This window comes from Vanellus vanellus, assembly GCF_965231255.1.
Source record: "Vanellus vanellus genome assembly, chromosome: 2".
In the NCBI taxonomy this organism is placed as follows: domain Eukaryota; kingdom Metazoa; phylum Chordata; class Aves; order Charadriiformes; family Charadriidae; genus Vanellus; species Vanellus vanellus.
In genome coordinates, this window is record NC_138906.1 from 78,370,623 (window position 1) to 78,388,488 (window position 17,866).

At 40.1% G+C, this 17,866-nt stretch overlaps 1 protein-coding gene across 1 annotated transcript in view; it reads right to left on the reverse strand.

Annotated features, from left to right (window-relative positions):
* Positions 1 to 17,866, reverse strand: part of GMDS (GDP-mannose 4,6-dehydratase) — a 442,696-nt gene that overhangs the window by 359,890 nt on the left and 64,940 nt on the right. The window contains exons 2-4 of the mRNA XM_082499607.1: positions 10,557 to 10,601; positions 6,786 to 6,873; positions 2,196 to 2,305 (exon numbers count right to left, since the gene is read on the reverse strand). Of these exons, the coding sequence (XP_082355733.1) occupies positions 2,196 to 2,305; positions 6,786 to 6,873; positions 10,557 to 10,601 (243 nt within the window). The remainder of the gene's footprint in view (positions 1 to 2,195; positions 2,306 to 6,785; positions 6,874 to 10,556; positions 10,602 to 17,866) is intronic.

Below are 17,866 nucleotides of genomic sequence, written 5' to 3' on the forward strand. Positions count from 1 at the left end.
TTCACTTCAGCATGGCTCACATAAACTAACTGGAAGTGAGAGTGATAAAAAACTTTATTTTGCATAAACACAAGCCAACACAAACACCACCAAAAAATATTGAAGTCATCACTGGTTCAAAGTCACCAGAAAGTGAAGCAAGCTAAGATTAGAAGTTCTCTTCCCTCCTTCCCCAAATATGATGCACACAGGCAAAACCAGTAAGTTTACATAACCAAGTTTTAATGGTAAGAGCTGTTCAGGCCTCTGGTGAAGACATCCACCCCTAACAGGTAGCCAAGTTCTACTCCCTCTTCTAACACTGGGATTTTTTTATTTAAATGGTAAGGCACTGTTGGACTGCTTTTAAGTCCTATTGATACCATAGTAAGTCCTCCAATCACCTCGGTCAACAGACTTGGGGTGCCTAGGTTCTCTCCTCAACCACAACAACATTTTATTATGGAGATACTAGGAAGCATAAGCAGCACACCCTGAAGAAGTCCATCTAGACTTCCAGTAGGACTTCTAACATTGCTTAAGTACTGTCCTGCTGCATTCAGGCTAGCTTTTAAAACAGCCATTTTGATGTCTCCCCATTGTGCTCCAAGGCACATTAGATCTCCAAAAGCCAAAACTCAGTGCCATATCTTCATGGGCTCAAAATGTTCATGCAGTGAGATATTTGAGGAATAAGCTCTCCCAGAGCCCATGGCAGTGCCATGCAAGAATCTATAGCAGCATCACCACCACCCTTTCACGCCCTCCCAGTGAAGTGATTTGAACTGTTGGCAGCTGCAGCAGCCACATGGAAATAGTTTGGGACTAGAATGTTATCCTATGCTAACACCACCTAAGGGACAGAAGCAATTTCCGTGGAGATTGTTATCCCATGCACTAGTCCAAGAAAAGACCTGCTGGAACACCTAGCTGTGGACTGCGAATACCCAGCAAGGTTCGCCAGCTCAGGTTTCCCTCTGCAAAGCAGCAGTCAAATTGTCTTCTGGACCAGAGCTGCCCTTGGACTCACGTAGCTTTGTCCCTACGCTGCTGTATCTGAGCTAATAAACCCAGACTCATGTTTAGCACAGAGCAAACTGGATAATTCAATCATGCAAGCAATTTAAAAGCAAAATTACGCTCATTTCATCTCTATATTCTGATGTTTGTTTGGTCAATAACTGCAGTTTTTCAACATGATTTCCTCTTGCCGAATTTCAAGGCTTACAGAGTGAGAGGAACAACACATTGCTTTTTGTAGGAAGGCTGACGTACAAAACGGAAGCCAAACTGATTTTCACAAGGCTTAAATGCTCCTTCAGTTCTCAGCTCAAGAGTGGCCAGGGAATATTACCACTTAAGAATACTTTCACGTCGCACACAATAAGGACGGGACATACGACTGACACACAATTTATTTTAATAACAAATTTCCACCCGGCCATCGGTTTCAGTTTGTAATCATGAAGTATGAATGAGGCTTCTGCAAGTAAATAGTGGTCACCTGTTAGCAAACTGAGCTTTTCCATGACACAGCAGTATAGCTTAACATACGTAAAATGCAAATTAAAGTTACCCTCTCTACTATTGATTTTCTCTCCTCATGATGCAGCAGTACTCGCCAGGGTCAAGTCGCTCATCTTCAAGTCCTTTTTGTTTCAGTTTCCACAACAACTTGATTTTTCCAACTGAAACCCCAGAAATATTATAATACCGCAAGTAGTAGCAAAGCTATTTTCTGTCTTTGTAGGTAAATCTTTCAAAGAACCCCACCTGCATGAAAACTGGTACAGGTGAGGCCTTTCTAGAAGCGACACATGCAGATACACGTATGGATTTTAATACAAACAGAATAACGTGGTTTTCAGTGCTGTTTGGCCTAACAACACTGCAAAGCTTCTCCACTAGGAGTGATCAGCAAACTCTACAGCAAAAGCTGTTTCACGGGGTAGAAAATTCAGATTTCTAAACCCACAGATTTTGTTGGTAACGACAATTTAACCTCACTTACTCCGACATCTTAATATATTTTCAGCAGCAAGACTCGGGCAGTAATTCAGCACCGCAGGAAGCACAACTATCTTGATTTAAGGCAGCGTTTCCCCGCCAAAATTAGCAGTTGTTAGAACAGCTACTAATCCTGCAGTCTAAAACAATCAAAGCAGTATACCACCACCAATGCACGTTCACAATTCTCAGCGCTGGAAGGTACTCACCTTGACATGGCTCTGAGCTCCCAGGTTGTATATCTCAGTAGGTTTGACTTCATTAATGATCTTCACCAGGCAGGTGCTGTCCGTGAGATCACCATAGTGCAGCTTCATGTCTTCAGAGTTTAAGAACACAGAGTTAATACACTTTAGCCCCAGAACAATATGGCATTCTTGGTCCCAATCCTATTCCAGGTTTAAAATCCAAGTAAACATTTATTGGAAAAAGTTAAGAGATCATTGGCTGAAGAAGGTTTTGCTTGGTTTTTTTTCCCTGCTTTAAGCACAACATGTATTTCCCTGCAGGAGTAATGAATATCATGTCAGATTCTCTTTTAAATAATCTGATTTACCTAGCAACATTTATATCATTTGTTTAATACTTTACACTTCATTAACCCAGGTCGCATAAATTAGATAAATGTCATATAGAGAATTTCAGCCACAAAAAAAGCACATTATTTTAGCGTAGGCTTCCAGTCTTTCACTCACAAAGTTTTTTAAGAACTTCTTAAGTATACATCGAGACCTTTCTCCTCCTTCCCCAAATGTTGCACATTTTTAAGTTCCTCACTGTGAATAATTTCACAACACAACAAAAATGCCTAAGGTACCTACAAGATTAATATTTAGGGAACATTACAGTTCTGCATTTATGACTATTGTTTTTCCATTTAAATATAGATACACACCGGAAAGGAGTTTCAGAGAACACTGTAATTGTCCATGAAACATGCTTCATGATATTACACACCAAAATCTCACATGTGGTCAGACATGTCAGTCACACAGCTGTTATTTATCCCTTCCTAACTGAGTTACTTTCTAATTTGTGTGTGAAAAAGTAGGTAAGAGCATGAGAGCAGCTCCCATCAAAATTAAGAGCAGGCTGCAATGATCCTGATCTGTCGAGTAATTATTCCAGAAGTGAAATTCATTCTGATAAAAACAGGCCTCATTTTCCTCTTATTTAAAAAATAAAATCACAGCACCACACTGCCATTCACATATCTATTCAACAAAAAGCAAAATCTTGTTATAACTATTGATGAATTAGCTGTTTACATTTACTTGCCGTATTTACATAGATTTGCTTCTGATGTTTTTGACCTTCATAAATTTACGTTTACATTGCACTATCTCCAGGAAAAAGAAGAAATTCCTATTTGAGTACAGTTTAGCGGTCTTCCCATTTGATAATGGTCACCACTTTTGGGGAGCTGTACCATCTACAGATATCAACTTGATTTTTTCCTTTTTTTTTTTTTTCAATCCCGAAACCAGGAAACGCAAGGTTTATTACAAGACACTACCATATGAATCCACAGTACTTTTTTTTTTTTTTTTAAACGCTGGAGAGATATGTGAACTTTGGTTTTATTTAAGCTGTTGTGGGGTGTTATTGATTTTTAAACAGTTTAAGGCAGCAAGAAAGTAACAGATCACGCAGTTCTCGAGTGTTCAGCCTTGCACATTCCTATTTAACAGGTACTTGAGGCTCTTCAGATTGATAAAGTGATACAGCCCACAGCAGGTCACAGTATATTCTTGAAATCTGCTTTTACATCCACATTGCTTGAAAAGAACAGCTCTGAAGAGACTTCAAGACCCAGCTGAAGCTGTAGCTAACAGGTAACAGAATGGTAATGCAACTTTTTTTTTTTTTTAAAGAAAGAGATAACTGTGATTAAATATGAGGGTTATAACCCTTTTTGTGCATACACATCAATTATCCATGGTGTAGGCTGCCTTATTCCTGCCACCAGTTCTATACAGGTGGTGATGGAACAATACCATGTTTCCACTTGTATGGAACACAACTGTCGTCCTGCTCTCCAAATGGAATTCAATACATGAAACCCATTCTGCCTGAGGGCCACAGCATGCACAAGATCCAAAATGGTTATAGGATAAAACTATTTGAATATTGCCGTTAACCTGCAATCCTCAAAACTGTTGGTGTCCAGACCACCTTAAAAACTGCTGCATTTTTCTTGCAATGCTAAATAGAGATCAAGAGCAATCACCACCTAACCAACTTCTCAGATGGCAGTTACCACTTTTTTCAGGACAACTCAGGCTGGTGGGAGCAGGAAAGAGCCCAAAGGCACTACTACCCTCTTGGTCCCAGAAAAGAAAGCTTCCCTGAGGCAACAGGGGGCCCTCTTCTTCCTCTGCTTACCTTGGCAGGGACTTAAATGAGATGTCCCTGCCAGCTGAGCCAGCCTTTCAAGAGGAGAGAGCAGAGGACACCATTACAAGAGGAAGCCCAGGGAGCAGCAGTGGCTCTGCAGGAGCCCTAGAGTCTGAAAGAGCAACTGGTTCCTCTCCAGCCAAAGTAGCAACTGAGCAGGAAAGAGGTGCCACAGCCAGGTTCCCTCTTCCGACACCAAAGATACCCAGTTCTGCCACACCATCCCCAGGCCAGAGAGCAGCCTCAGGGCTTTCCCAGGGGAAGGCGGGCTGCCAGCTGCGCTGAGCCGAGCAGAGATACCCTCCCACGATTACCTTAAGTTTAAAGCTCTCAAAGGGGAATCCCCGATTTTTGTTTGCCATCAAGTCTTCAAAGCTTCTTGTCAAAATGGCTTTTTGGAAGGGGGGCAGGGCATGAGGCTTTGTTCATTTTCTGACCCATGAAAAACATCTTTCAAGAGCAACAGGCTAAGAGGAAAGACTTACTACAAATGGGGTTTATTTGGTACAAAGGTTTAGAAACACAGATCAAATGTCAAAACCTTTGGGTTTTAGCAATATTATCCAATCTAAAAACCTCCTTAGCAAGCAATAGCCGGAGGGCTCGCTTCAGGAAACACCTTGTTTTCCTTCTTGTTCTCCCTAATTTTTTTTTTTTTTGTTCACTGCCTATGAAGTTCATCATCTCGTAATGTGTAATCAATTCCTCATGGGAAGAGCACATAGGGCAAAGACAAAATTAGGGTTTTCTCACATCAACCACTATTGCTTCTTTGCTTCCTCCAGTACTGCCTGGAAACCCATTGTTTCCAAACAGTTTCCACAGAGCAGCCTTTCCTGAGATTCCAAGTCCAATTGCTCCTCCTCCTCCCATTCATATGGCTGCATTCCTCAGTTAAAGCAAAATGAGATAAGAAGTAGGGAAAAACATTTAAGGTCTGCTTTCTTTTTCCCTTTTCCATCCCTTTCCTTAAATGTTCGCCTACATATTTATCACGATCTACATTGTCTTCTCCAATCACTTTTCATATTCACAAGATGAATGCACAGGTTCCTGTTTGATTTCTTTTGCTTCATTTTACCTTGTGAGCCATAAATGTAAGTCATGGGAAACACAGTTCTTACATTGTCCTTGACGGAAGCACAGGTTTCAGTATTCTTCATGAAGATATTTTATTCAATTTAACCCCTCTCTCAATCAGGTATTTTAAGAAGCAGTGTACAGCAAGTAACAACTATTCACAGCAAATACCATTGAAATCACGTCAGCAATTATTATTTTTTTTAAATTACAAGCAAAGATCAAGTGAAATCTAAAAGTTGCATTATATATTACAATTTGATAAAATCAGACCCCATTTAACCGTGGTGGGAAGCTGACTTCAAAAGACATTTACGGCATGGAGATATTTAGTGTTAACAATACCTTAAATTGGACTATTTAGGACAGTGTCAGTCTGCACAACTCTACAAAATATGCATAGGATAGAGAACTATAGACTTGTTAAAATGCTCAATCCTTCTGCTGAACTGGAGCCATCCAACATTTCAGCTTCTTCTCATTAAGTGACCGGTTAACCTTCTTTAAGGTAAAATACTCAAAACAATTTTTGCAAAGTGTACACTACAGGTAATAATTTCAGCTTTCCAAATTATTATCGGTAACAGAGAATACAGTAAATTAGGAAGTTTCCAAGAGCAATGCCTTCCTTTCAGGAAAAGCAGGTAATAATTTCCTTGGGTGTAGAAATTCAGAAGGTCCAAAGATTCATTCTTCCTGTCATCAGTAAGAAGATCATGTCTCATTCATGCTGTCATACAGGCTGTCCCCAAACCTTCACCTCCATCGGGCACTAAGAAGCTCACGAGGAAACAGAAGTGGAGTGCTTAATATAACTGCCTCAACCCCCCCCACACGTTTTATTATTCTGATATCTCAGTGTTTTCAACCTCACGTAGCTTTTTGCAGGGCCCAGCCATTTTCGAATTGCTACAGCCTAGCTACGTACAAACTGTGGCAGCGTTTCCACACAACAGAAAGTGCCCTCCTCAGCCCCTCTGGTATTTTCCTCTCTTGGTAACTCACACACACACAAGAGTATCGATACTTTGTGTCACGTTTTCAGAGAAAAAAAAATCATCACTTTTCTTCCTGAGATAGAGCAGCTAGCTAACACAAACTGAGAAAAGGAAAGCTTCGCTATCAAGGTTTTTTTTTTGTTGTTTGTTTGTTTTTTGTTTTAAATAACCAATCCTAAGTTAAACACAGCTTAAAAATAACTACTCCCTAACAACATTTAGGTAAAGGAAACCGGGATTCCCTTCCTCCTCCCAGGGACCTTTTCCACCAAACACACACTAAGAAGAAAAAAACCCACTGTGAATATAAAAACAAAGTCTTACTTCCTTCAATGTGAGCCTGTGGGTTCTTATAGAGATGTTCAATCCGGCCTGTATTAAAAGAACTAGACCGACGAACGATGCCATGCACCTGGGGATTGAACAGGGAAAAATACAAAAGGAAAGTGCTAAACATTGAGGAAAATGTTCATCATCATCATTGCTCTTTTCATATACATGGGCCTAACCCTTGTATCAGGTAATCAGAGGTTGTCTCTGTTCCTAAAGTCAGACAGTTATCAAAATCGTAACAAAATACTTGGAGATGAGTTCTAATGCTGTCATATTTATTTTAGTACCCTTCAGTGGTTTCATCTTCTCCCTTGTTGACACCACTAGCAGCCCAAGCATCAGACACGGTACAGAAAACACCTTTGTTGAATTGCCCTAGAGCACCATCGCCTAGTGAGTGAGATTTGCCAGCACTACAGGACTTGGAGAAGCAACCTGTGAATCCCAAGATAACCACTCCTCCCTGGCTGCAGAGTCTTTCTGGAGCCAGAGATGATGGGCACGGGAAAAGCAGCAGCAGGAGATGGGGCTAGGGAAATGAGAAGAGGCAGAGAGGAGAGAAGGGAAGAAAGAGACAAGGGGAAAGAAGGTGCAGCAGCTGCAAGGCCCAGATATATTTTAGAAAACAGCTGTTATTCACTTTCTGGGGTTTTGGAAGAACAGCCAGAACAGTCAGTGCTATTCTGTGGACCTGATGACTCAGCGCTGTCCGGTGGGTTACAAGACACACGGGCAAGACTAAGGCTGAAACACAGGTTGGGAATTTCCTTTAACCAGCCACCGTAAATAAGTTGGTGAAAAAAACCTACCACTGGTTCTGACTAACATTAAAGAAAAGCCCGTTTGTGTCTAACACATTAGAGAAATTGTTCCAACGCTGATCCTGTTTCCTCCTTATGTAAGGTAGCCCCATGCCTGCTGCCAAAATTCATGTTAGCTTCGGTTACCAGCTGCAGAGGTTGTGCTTGCACAGGTGAAATCCACCTTCAGCATCTGACTGTCCTCCACTTCTTCCTGCTCGTTATTATTTCTGAAAGTGATCCCTTACAGCTTGAGGCATCCTGCACTTGGTTGGGTTGGGCCATCGCTTTCCTCTCTCGCTCGTACCTGCGAGAATATACCAGGAGGAACAGGCAGCATTTTGGGGTCCAGCTTGGTTCTCTTTGGGGATTTTTGTTTTTACACATAACACAAGCTATGGTTATTGACACGGAAAACATTTTTTATTCCATCTTAAGTCTGAAACTTAACTGAGTAAAAAAAGGTATGCACAACCGCAGAGTGAGACCGGTTTGCCGCTTTACAAATGACATTTTGGTGTCAGGATCTCTAATAATAGCTGAATGGCTTCATCTTTACAACCCGCAAGTCAAATTTATGCCAAATTTCCTTGCATAAAATCACTTGGGTGCCCAGCCACACTACAGGCTCACAATGTACCTTGTTCTACAATTCAAACACTAAATTTTCCACAACTAAGATATTTGCATTTTGAGGATCAATGGAGAACTTCAAAACATAGCCCCCCAAAAGAAATTTCCGTCAAATAATCAATTTATAAAGATAAATTTTCAATGTTATGCAGCTAAAAGTCCTATCCAAATAATTATTTATAGAATTTGTGTACAATTTATAGGGACATAAGGTTTACAGAGAAACACTTTAAAAAAAAAAAAAGACACTTCCGTAATAACTTCTTTTTGCAAAAGATGCTGGAAATATTTTGAGTACTCAAAGGAACATCTGTGTTGCTGAGTAAAAAAAAATAATCAGACTTTGTAGTTTTAAAGTATCAAGTTATTCTAAAGGAAGCAAAATGAAGTGCTCTACAACTCTTCTAGCAAATTAAATATTTTGGCTTGAAGTCCTGATGAGAGACTGCTTGAGCTCTCAATTATCTATCTCTGAATGAAGTCACACTGAAATCGAAGTTCACACAAACGATTGACCAATAAGCCAAGTCTTGCCAGCAAGTCTCGAAGCTTGATGAAAGATTGTGCTTGCAAGAGCTTTGTGTCAGCTGAATGACTGCGATACCAACATTTGACCAGTGAGATGTATTAAATGCAATCACCCCAGGACTTCAAAAAGTTTCAGCAAACAAACAAATCCCAAGAGCTTGCTGCATCCAGCGATAACAAGAATACATGCAAACCCAGCTTTTTTTTCCTCCCACGCCTTTTTCTGGTATGCACATACAAGAGAAAGAAAATCTGCCAAATGCTTAATCCATGACAGCAATAGTACCATAAAAAAACTGATGAAAGGTACCTTTGTCTGCATAGGACAGGTGAAATGCAAACTTTGTGACAAGCCAAAATGTGTGCAAACTGGTTAATCTAGTTAAGAATGTAAGATCAGTGGATTTTTCTCAATAGGGCTTGATCTTTAAACAGATTGAAATTAAAAAAAAAAAAAAGTCAAAGGAACCAGCTTTGTTAGGGAGGCAATCAGTTATCACCTGTACTCTTGTGTTCAGTTATTCAGGAACAGAGGTCTCTAACTGAGAACACAGGAAAGAATTCCACCAAATAAATGGAGAGTTGAGGAACAGGGAAAAAACTCGTCTACCAAATTATTGTAACCTTTCTATTGTAGAAAATGTTATATTTCACTTTCGTTGCAGTTAGCAGTTCCCTATTTCATTGTGGACTAGGAGAGAGCGCGTGCTTTTGCCACAGTGCAACCACAATGATATCTCTCTTCCCCAAAGGGAATGGAGAGATAGTAAAAATAATCAATATACAACACTGAGAACCCAAAAGCAATAAGCAGATTAAACTACAAAGCAGGAGAAAGAATGGAATAAGCAAGGCAAGAGTAACCACATGCAAAAGTATGGAAAGCACAGACTGGCTGAGAAGAGACTTCTCACTAAGCTATGAAGCAATACTACAACAGAAGTAATGAAATCCAATATTAGAACAAGCATTAGCTTTTACTAAAAAGACAGAAAATACCGTATTGTGGGGAGATTAATTTGACCACCCCTTTCCTTCCATTATCATATATTTTGGAAGCATCTTTCATAACTGAAAAGGCAAACATTCTCACATATATGCCCACAACAGTTCAAAACCATCAAATCGTACCATAGCAACGTGATTGTTGCTTTGCTGGGCCACAAAAAAGCCAATTTTGCCAGGGAAAATTATGTAGCAAAAAGTAAGGAATCAGACTCCCTTCATTCTAAGGAAAAAGGTAAATGAAAATCATGTGCTAAACAAGAATATAATTAATTCAAAAGAAGGGGTGGAAAGTAACACTACCAAAGTGTATTTTGGGGTTTGTTTGTTGGGGTTTTTTTAATTTTTTTTTAAACAGAGAAAGCAAAATGCAAGGTTTTTATTGCTGAAGTATAACTGCCAAAATAAAAGGGCTTTTAGTGTGGACCGAGGGGTGGGCGGGAGCAAACAAACAAGAGATTCTTATTCCTTTATGTGGTACATTGCATCATAAATTATTCCCTAATTCCTTACAGTTTTGGCTCACACAGGTCGCTGCTTATCTGAGTTGGCGGGAAACACGCAAAGCAGCTTTACCCTGAGGAGAAGAGGGAATCCACCAGTGGACATTAGATGATAAATAGTACAATAACCTGGCACGATTACAGGCCATGTTGCACATTCCTCTCCGGAGTTTTGATTTGTTATCTAGGGCTGGAGTGGAAAACATACACAGAGAAGGACAGAAGCAGAGGAAGCTGAAGCTGCAGCATCCAAACGACTCCATCAGCCCACAGCCAGTCACCGAGTCACTCACCTCGTAACCTTTTTCCAGCAGGAACTCAGCCAAGTACGATCCATCCTGGGAAGAGTAAGATACAGGAAAATGTTAGAAACACAGTGAATGGGCCTGGGAGATTTGGACTGGTTAAGGTCTCAAAAAAAGGGAAAAAAAAGGGGAAAAAAAAAAAATACTGCAGTGAGCTGAGCGGGTAACAAGCATATACTTTGATTTCCCCAGATTTATACACTGACCTGAAAATACTATAGATACTTTTTGGTTAATTTTAGATTAAGAAGCAGTATATTTTAAGATAACTTGCTGACAAATGCTGGTTGAGAACTCCTGTCTCTTGAATCTTTTCCCAAGTTCTATTATAAAGTACCTGGGGACGTCTTTCCAAAATACCCTAACCACAGTTATTGAATTTGAACTATTTTGGAGATAAGGAAGGAAAAACATTCTAGAAAAACTGGTGCAAGCTTGGCATACTCTGCAAACCAACGTGCCTCTGTAGCACTGTGTCACGCTCGTGTCTTCCTCATACATGTGCTCTTTCAGGCGGCAGTAATTCTGCCTGCCCGATGCCTGACCAATTCAAAAATATCCCTAACACACCCTATATTTATACTACAGAATATGAGCCATTTTCACATTTTATATATCATTGAGGGTTGAGAGCTTGGGGTGTTTTGGTTTGGGTTAGGGTTCCCGCGTCCGTGTCCCCCCCCCCCTTCCTTTTAAATCCTTGTCAAACTTAAATTATTAACTCCCCAAAAGCAAATACTTCAAAACACATGCTAGCGCATGTTTTCCTGAAATAAGAGGATTTTCCTGGCATCCCTATTGCCAGGATTACCAAATACAATAAGCCATATTATCCTTATAAACGTGTACACACCATCACAAACCCAGAAAAGTTTACCCCTCCATAAGACTGTTCACTAACCAATTTAGTGAATATTACCCGTGCCCAAAGAGTCTGCAAGTCTTCACTGACATTTTGAACTGGTTGTTCCTTTAATATGTGAGAGTATTCCACCAGAGTCAATTGGCTTGCTACAGCAAGACCATAAAAACATGAGATGCCACCTATGCTTCCATGCTTAAACTCTATTATGTGGATCTGCTCTGACGTGATCACAGCCAGAGACATTTAAGTGCCAAACTAGACAGACATCTCTTTAGTCCTCTTTTTAAAAGCATGTTTCTCCAGGGAAAAAACACTCTCTCACCTCAGATTAAACAAACTTTTCTTGTCTCATAGACAGCCTAAGGAGAATAACATACTGAAGTAAGAAATTTGAGATACAGTAGGAGGCCCTAGAGCAGCAGGACTGCCAGTGGAGACTGCTTAACACACTGATGGCACAATCATGCATAATTCTATGGAAAATGGCATAGTGCAGTGCACAAGGGGCATGTTGCTGTAGGTTTAAAATTGCAGCATTAGGAAAAAAAATTGAATAACTTTATGGTATAATTGTTTCATAAAGTCTTAAACAGTCTAGAAGAGCTTGAAATCAAGAAAGTCTCAGCTTACACATTTCTGCCACTACATGTATATGTGCGTGTTCACATAACTTTACAGTGCCATAACCTAACACCCGTTAGTCTATGACACCACTTGATCTAGAACAGGAGAAACCACGTGTGCTGTGGCATCACTGGAACAGCATGCACGTCTGCACATCAAATGAAAAGAACAAGACCTTATAGAAAGGAGAAATTCAAGGAATGTGCAATGGAAACTCTGGAGAAACATGGGGGCAAAGGCAGGGGATGACAACTACTATTAATGTAGTTGTCATCTTTTTCATTAATAATTCCTCTGGGATTTAGCAGGGGTTGGATGAGAGGGAATAAACCTTCCCAGTTCTCCTTGGTTGCTTAGTCCACTAAAATAAATACACATATAAAATAAAAAGGAAGTGAAAGTGGGAGACCAGAGGGTGCAAAGAGATGAAGAAAAAAAAGAAAGGTTGTGATTACTTAGGAAGTTGATGGGAAACAGACTTGACTAGGATTGAACCCTGTCAATAAGGTCTTGTTCTTCTCACCCAGGCCGTTGCTCAAACTTTCCAGTCGCCCTGGAACATTTTGAACCAGCAGTGGCACTCGCTTCCTCTGCGCTTCCTTTCCAGGTCTATCAAGTGATAGGGTAGAGCTTTACAATGAGTGGGAAACAGGCAGCAAGTGTGAAAGCTACTGGTTTCTGGCTCTAGCACAGCACAGCTGATTTACTGTCTGGTAATCACACACAATGCGGATTCCTGCTGCCCTGCGCTGCGATACCGTATCACACACGGCCCCCCCCGTTTCACGTTTCCCTTCCTTTTCTTTTTAGTACAGCCGCCGTCAATGCGAGTGGCAATCAGAAACAGTGATCAAAGTGTCAAAGAGTTTGCAGCTTGTAAGGGTAGTATGGTTTCCATCTTTTCCTAATGAGGTCAAGAAGTAAATATTATTAAGTGAGCTCTATTAAAAAGGTTTAAACCTTTATCCATAGGAGACTGCATTATGCATATAAATTCTATCATCAAAGTTACTGATTTCCATTTATACTACAAACAGAGCTTTCAAGACTCAGGAATCACTAAACCAGGAAAGGAATGTTAGAGGAACTAGGTGTTTAGCAAGAAATCTCAATTTTTGTTAGGGTTAGCAGATTTTGCTTTATTTGAGCCACATATTGCCAACCGTATCCACTCCTGGTTTGTAGCTGAGTAGGAATGGACTGTCATGAAGTACATGACTTGGTCTGACTCATGAAGTTGGGGATTGGGGGACAGGGTCTTCCCTTTTGTAGGAAATGCCTATAGTCACATTGATCCTATTTCGCTGAGTGTTTTTTACCCCAAGACTGTCAGTCTAAATCATGCCCTCCTTAATACTGAAAAAACCCCCTAATACCATCTTAGGTGGCAGTGAGCACATGCAGCCAGCAAGGCATTAGTATGCCCAGAGCCCAATCTGACCATTCAGGTGGCTACAGGTACCCTAGTCCCCAAAGCCAACCACAAAAGCAAAGGGAAAATACAGATTAAAGTGCTTGGTTATGTGTTCCCTCCACTGAGCAATATGCTATTCTACTTTAGAAGCCTTGTCATATTTGAGAGCTCACTTTTGCTAATGTAAAGTACCCAGCTATTGCTATTCATAGAATCGTTTAGGTTGGAAGGGACCTTAAAGACCGTCTAGTTCCAACCCCCTGCCATAGGCAGGGACACCTCCCACCAGACCAGGTTGCTCCAAGCCCCATCCAGCCTGGCCTTGAACACTTCCAGGGATGGGGCCTCAACAACCTCTCTGGGCAACCTGTTCCAGTGCCTCACCACCCTCAGAGTGAAAAACTTCTTCCTAATACCTACTGTAAATCTACCTTCTTCCAGTTTGAAGCCATTCCCCCTCGTCCTATCACTACATGCCCTAGTAAAAAGTCCTTCCCCAGCTCTCCTGTAGGCCCCCTTTAGACACTGGAAGGCCTACCGTTTATAACAAATCCACAAAACCTCAGAAGACAGAAATAGGTCCCTTCGCCGGTGGCCAAAACATCAGTCTTAAAAGAAAATAGCCTACAAATTGCCTTTAAGTAGGATTGCAATGAAACCTGGCTCTGCACAGATATGTCAGACCAGCTTGAACGGTCAAAACAGTTTAACGAGACTGATTAAATAAACCACCTCAGTTAAAACAGTTCTGCATCAGCATGCTCTGACATATCAGACTTGAAGAATCACTACGCTGTCTTTAGCCAAACACACAGAATGATACTTCAGCTGGCTTCCAAGACCCAGCAGCAGGTTTCCAACTGCAGCTGCCTTACAACCTGTCCGTAAAATTCCCAGACAAAAGAAAACAGCCACATAAACGAGAGTGAGACAACTTTAGGATGCAATATTTTATATTTAATATAGTAGTTAATGTCAAGAACTTCAATAAGCTTTGACACACCAAAGGAAACCTCTTCCAACAGAGTGAAGAAATTGAGACGTAAACAAGAGTTAGACAGTGCTTTGCCACAAACATCTAGAATAAAAAAAGTATCAGGTTTGACTTAATCCATGAGCAAAGAATAGGATCATTTATACAGAAAACTGAGAACAAGCGGAATTAAATAGCCTGTTTAACCATCCAAATCTCCTTTATTTTTCAACATTCTACACAGGGAAATTCTGTTTACGATGGACTTGTTTTGGATTTATATTGTCAAATTCAGAGAAGGCTGTAAAAGCAACCCCAAATGCCAGACATCTTCGTCCTCTTCCTTTGATATGGCCAGTTCCAACATCCTCCTGCACAGCCCCGGATTTGAGAACTATATTCTGTCCTACCTGGGTGTTTGTAACTTAGAGGAGGGGACGCCCTCTTCCCCACAGCTCTCACTTGCTAATAAAGAGGAGTGGATTTTAAGAAAGTATTAGATGAATGGAGAAACAAGGGAAAAGAGACCAAGAGGAGGAGGAATGGCGTTCTTTTCATTACTATTCCTAGAGCTCCAGAGGTATATGGAGTGCTTTTCCAGAAGGAAGGATAAGGAATTAAAAACCCGACACAAGTGACGCAAGCGTATTATGACCGTAACACAGGAAAAAGGGCTCCCATTGCAGCGGGACAGCATAAACATTTGAGATGAAACACCCCCACAGTATGGTGGTAAAAATGACATTCCCTACATACGTGCAACATCAGGAAAGCCCAAAGCCACGCAAAGGTTTGTGAGAAATCCTGCTGCAAGATCCCTAACGAAACTGTCTGCGCCAAGTGACCAACTCCCTACTTTCTGAAACAACGGAGCTGCTAATACCAACCAGAGTCCCAAACCTGACTCCCGGCCACAAAAGACACAGTCGCTTGAAAAGGACCACTTCATCAGACAGCACAGATGGGAAGAGAGCCTGACTACTGCGCCGTCTCCCTCGCTCCTCGTGCCTGCCCGTTTGCAAATGGATTAGTAATAAAGCCCGAGAACATAATAAAAGTGCAACACACCCACTGTCAGATGCACTGTTGAGGGAGGTGTTGGGTTTTTTTGATATTTCTAAGGTGGGCATGTATGATGAAACATCTGTCCATTTGCTACAGGCTTATAGTTTTGCTCTGTACTTCCACGTATCACACATCCTAAGTTTTCACATTTTATTATTCCTTTGGAAAAAAGTGCCATAAATTTCCACATATCACATAAAATACCAAAGTGGGTTATACTTACAAAATTCAAAAATTGAGTAATGCTAATGCCATGCCTTTAGGAATAACACTACGAAGGTGAGTTTTCGGCAGTTCTACTATAGATGGTGTCAATTATCAAGGTCATTTATAGCACTTCCAAATACCTTTTGAACGACAAACTATAGCTGTGCTCTGCTGAAGTTAAATCTTGATAGGTTCAATTAATCCGTTCGGGGGATGGTGCGTCAAGAAAAGAGGCACACATTCAGCCATAGGACATGTTTTTTATTTCTTAAAGGGATCTTTCTGCAGTAACATCACCGTCAGCATTTTTATTTAGCTTTTTTTGAATGAATAATCTATACTCCCATTAAAATATGCAGAACCAGTGCCACTAGTAGCCTTGCACAATAAATCGTTGCTTCCTCAAGTTTTAAACTTTTGCATAGCTATAAGCTAATGCTATTTCAGTGATTTATTAAGCTGGAGTATGGTGGCAGATCCTTTGGAGCAGGGAATATACATCACTCTAAAGCAACATCTAAATGATTTTAATAAAATCCATAACAACTATTCATTTGTTTGTAGCACTTCAAAACAGCCTTCCTTCAAAAAAAAAAAAAAACCAAAAAATCCAAGAGAATACAGTGTAATGTTATTTTTGCTGAACAATGTATACTTCTAATCATTTCCAATTATTTACGGAGGAAGTTAGTAATTTTTTTCAGCCACTAAAAACAGAACAGTGCTGCACTTTGTCTCGAGTCTTCAAGGCAATACTTGAGGTAAAGCATTAAAGTGTTCATAAAAAAAATTCTCCATACTGAAAAAAGGAAGAATTATGAACTCTGAAGTATTTAACTGATTTATTAAAGCTGCCACCCTCCAAATGCAGTAGTTAGTTTGCTACTTTGATTTGTATTCTGGCCAAGTAAGAATAGGAAAACAAGTGTCCTTTTGTTCCTGTGGTCAAAAAAAAAAAAGGTCAAAAGGCAATAAATGTTAAAAACAAAAATCTTTCTTTGTTTTAAAACATTCTCCACTTAATTGAAGGGTTTTTGTAATGCATTAACTGCAGTGAAACAAAAAAATAGAGGAGGAAAAGTTATCATTAGCAACAACAAAAACGTTCTAATTACATTACTCTGTTCTTTTTCAATTAAGAGTTGTTTAAAAGTAGAAGAAAAGCAAAGTTGCTTTGGAAAAGTGAATCACCCTGTTATTTCCTAGTCTGAGCTCCATCTGACCTCACATACTATTCCACTGGTAAACTATTAAGTTATATTAAGATCTGCAACTGCAGTTACAGACAACAGCAACAAGTGGTGTTTTTTTTTTTTCCCCTTCCTCCCTCCAGTTGTCTTTATCCAAAACAACATTATTCACATCATCAATATTTATAGCTATTCTGCTGCGAACCTCAGCATGGACACTTCGTCTAAAGAACAAACCTCTGCACCACTCTAAAGCCAACACGAACAGAACAAACTTGTGTAACTCAAATTTGCTCCTTACCATTAGGAGAGGCAACCAGTTATGAGTTTTGGTTCAACTTAAGCCAACAACAGTAAGGTATGTCAGTGCAACGCTGTTGATTTTTTTTAAGGGTTGACATTTAAAAGTATAAAATTTTCAGTCTAAAACACAAGATATTCAACAGTAATCAAAACAGCTTGCATGCATCACACAAACCCCAACATCTCAGCTTGGGAAAAACAAGTTACACCATCAAACCGAGTATACTAAGGTTTTTTTGCTGGTTACATGAACCTGTGACACTTAATGTGTTATTTCCAAATACACTTACCACAAATTTCTCAGGGATGACAGTCAGGTGCTTGATAGCTTTTTAGAAAAAATTAAAAATCATGCCCCTAAATTCTCAGGATGTTGGCTCAAGCATTCAGATACTCAAAATAACTATTAGTTTTCAGACGTGTCTGAAGAACTAATTTTATAAAGAGGAAAAGTATCAGTAGAGAGCCTGTGGCAGATTTTAAAGATCGAGCTTTTTCTGAATGCATGTTATAAGCCATAATACATTACTTTTTTCTACAAATATGAATGTCTGCAGTATAGTCATATAAAACAAACCAGTTATGGACTCTGAGTTCGAGAGAAACCTAGCTATATTTTTCTGTCTCACTAGTGAAACCACAGGGATCGGAGGAATG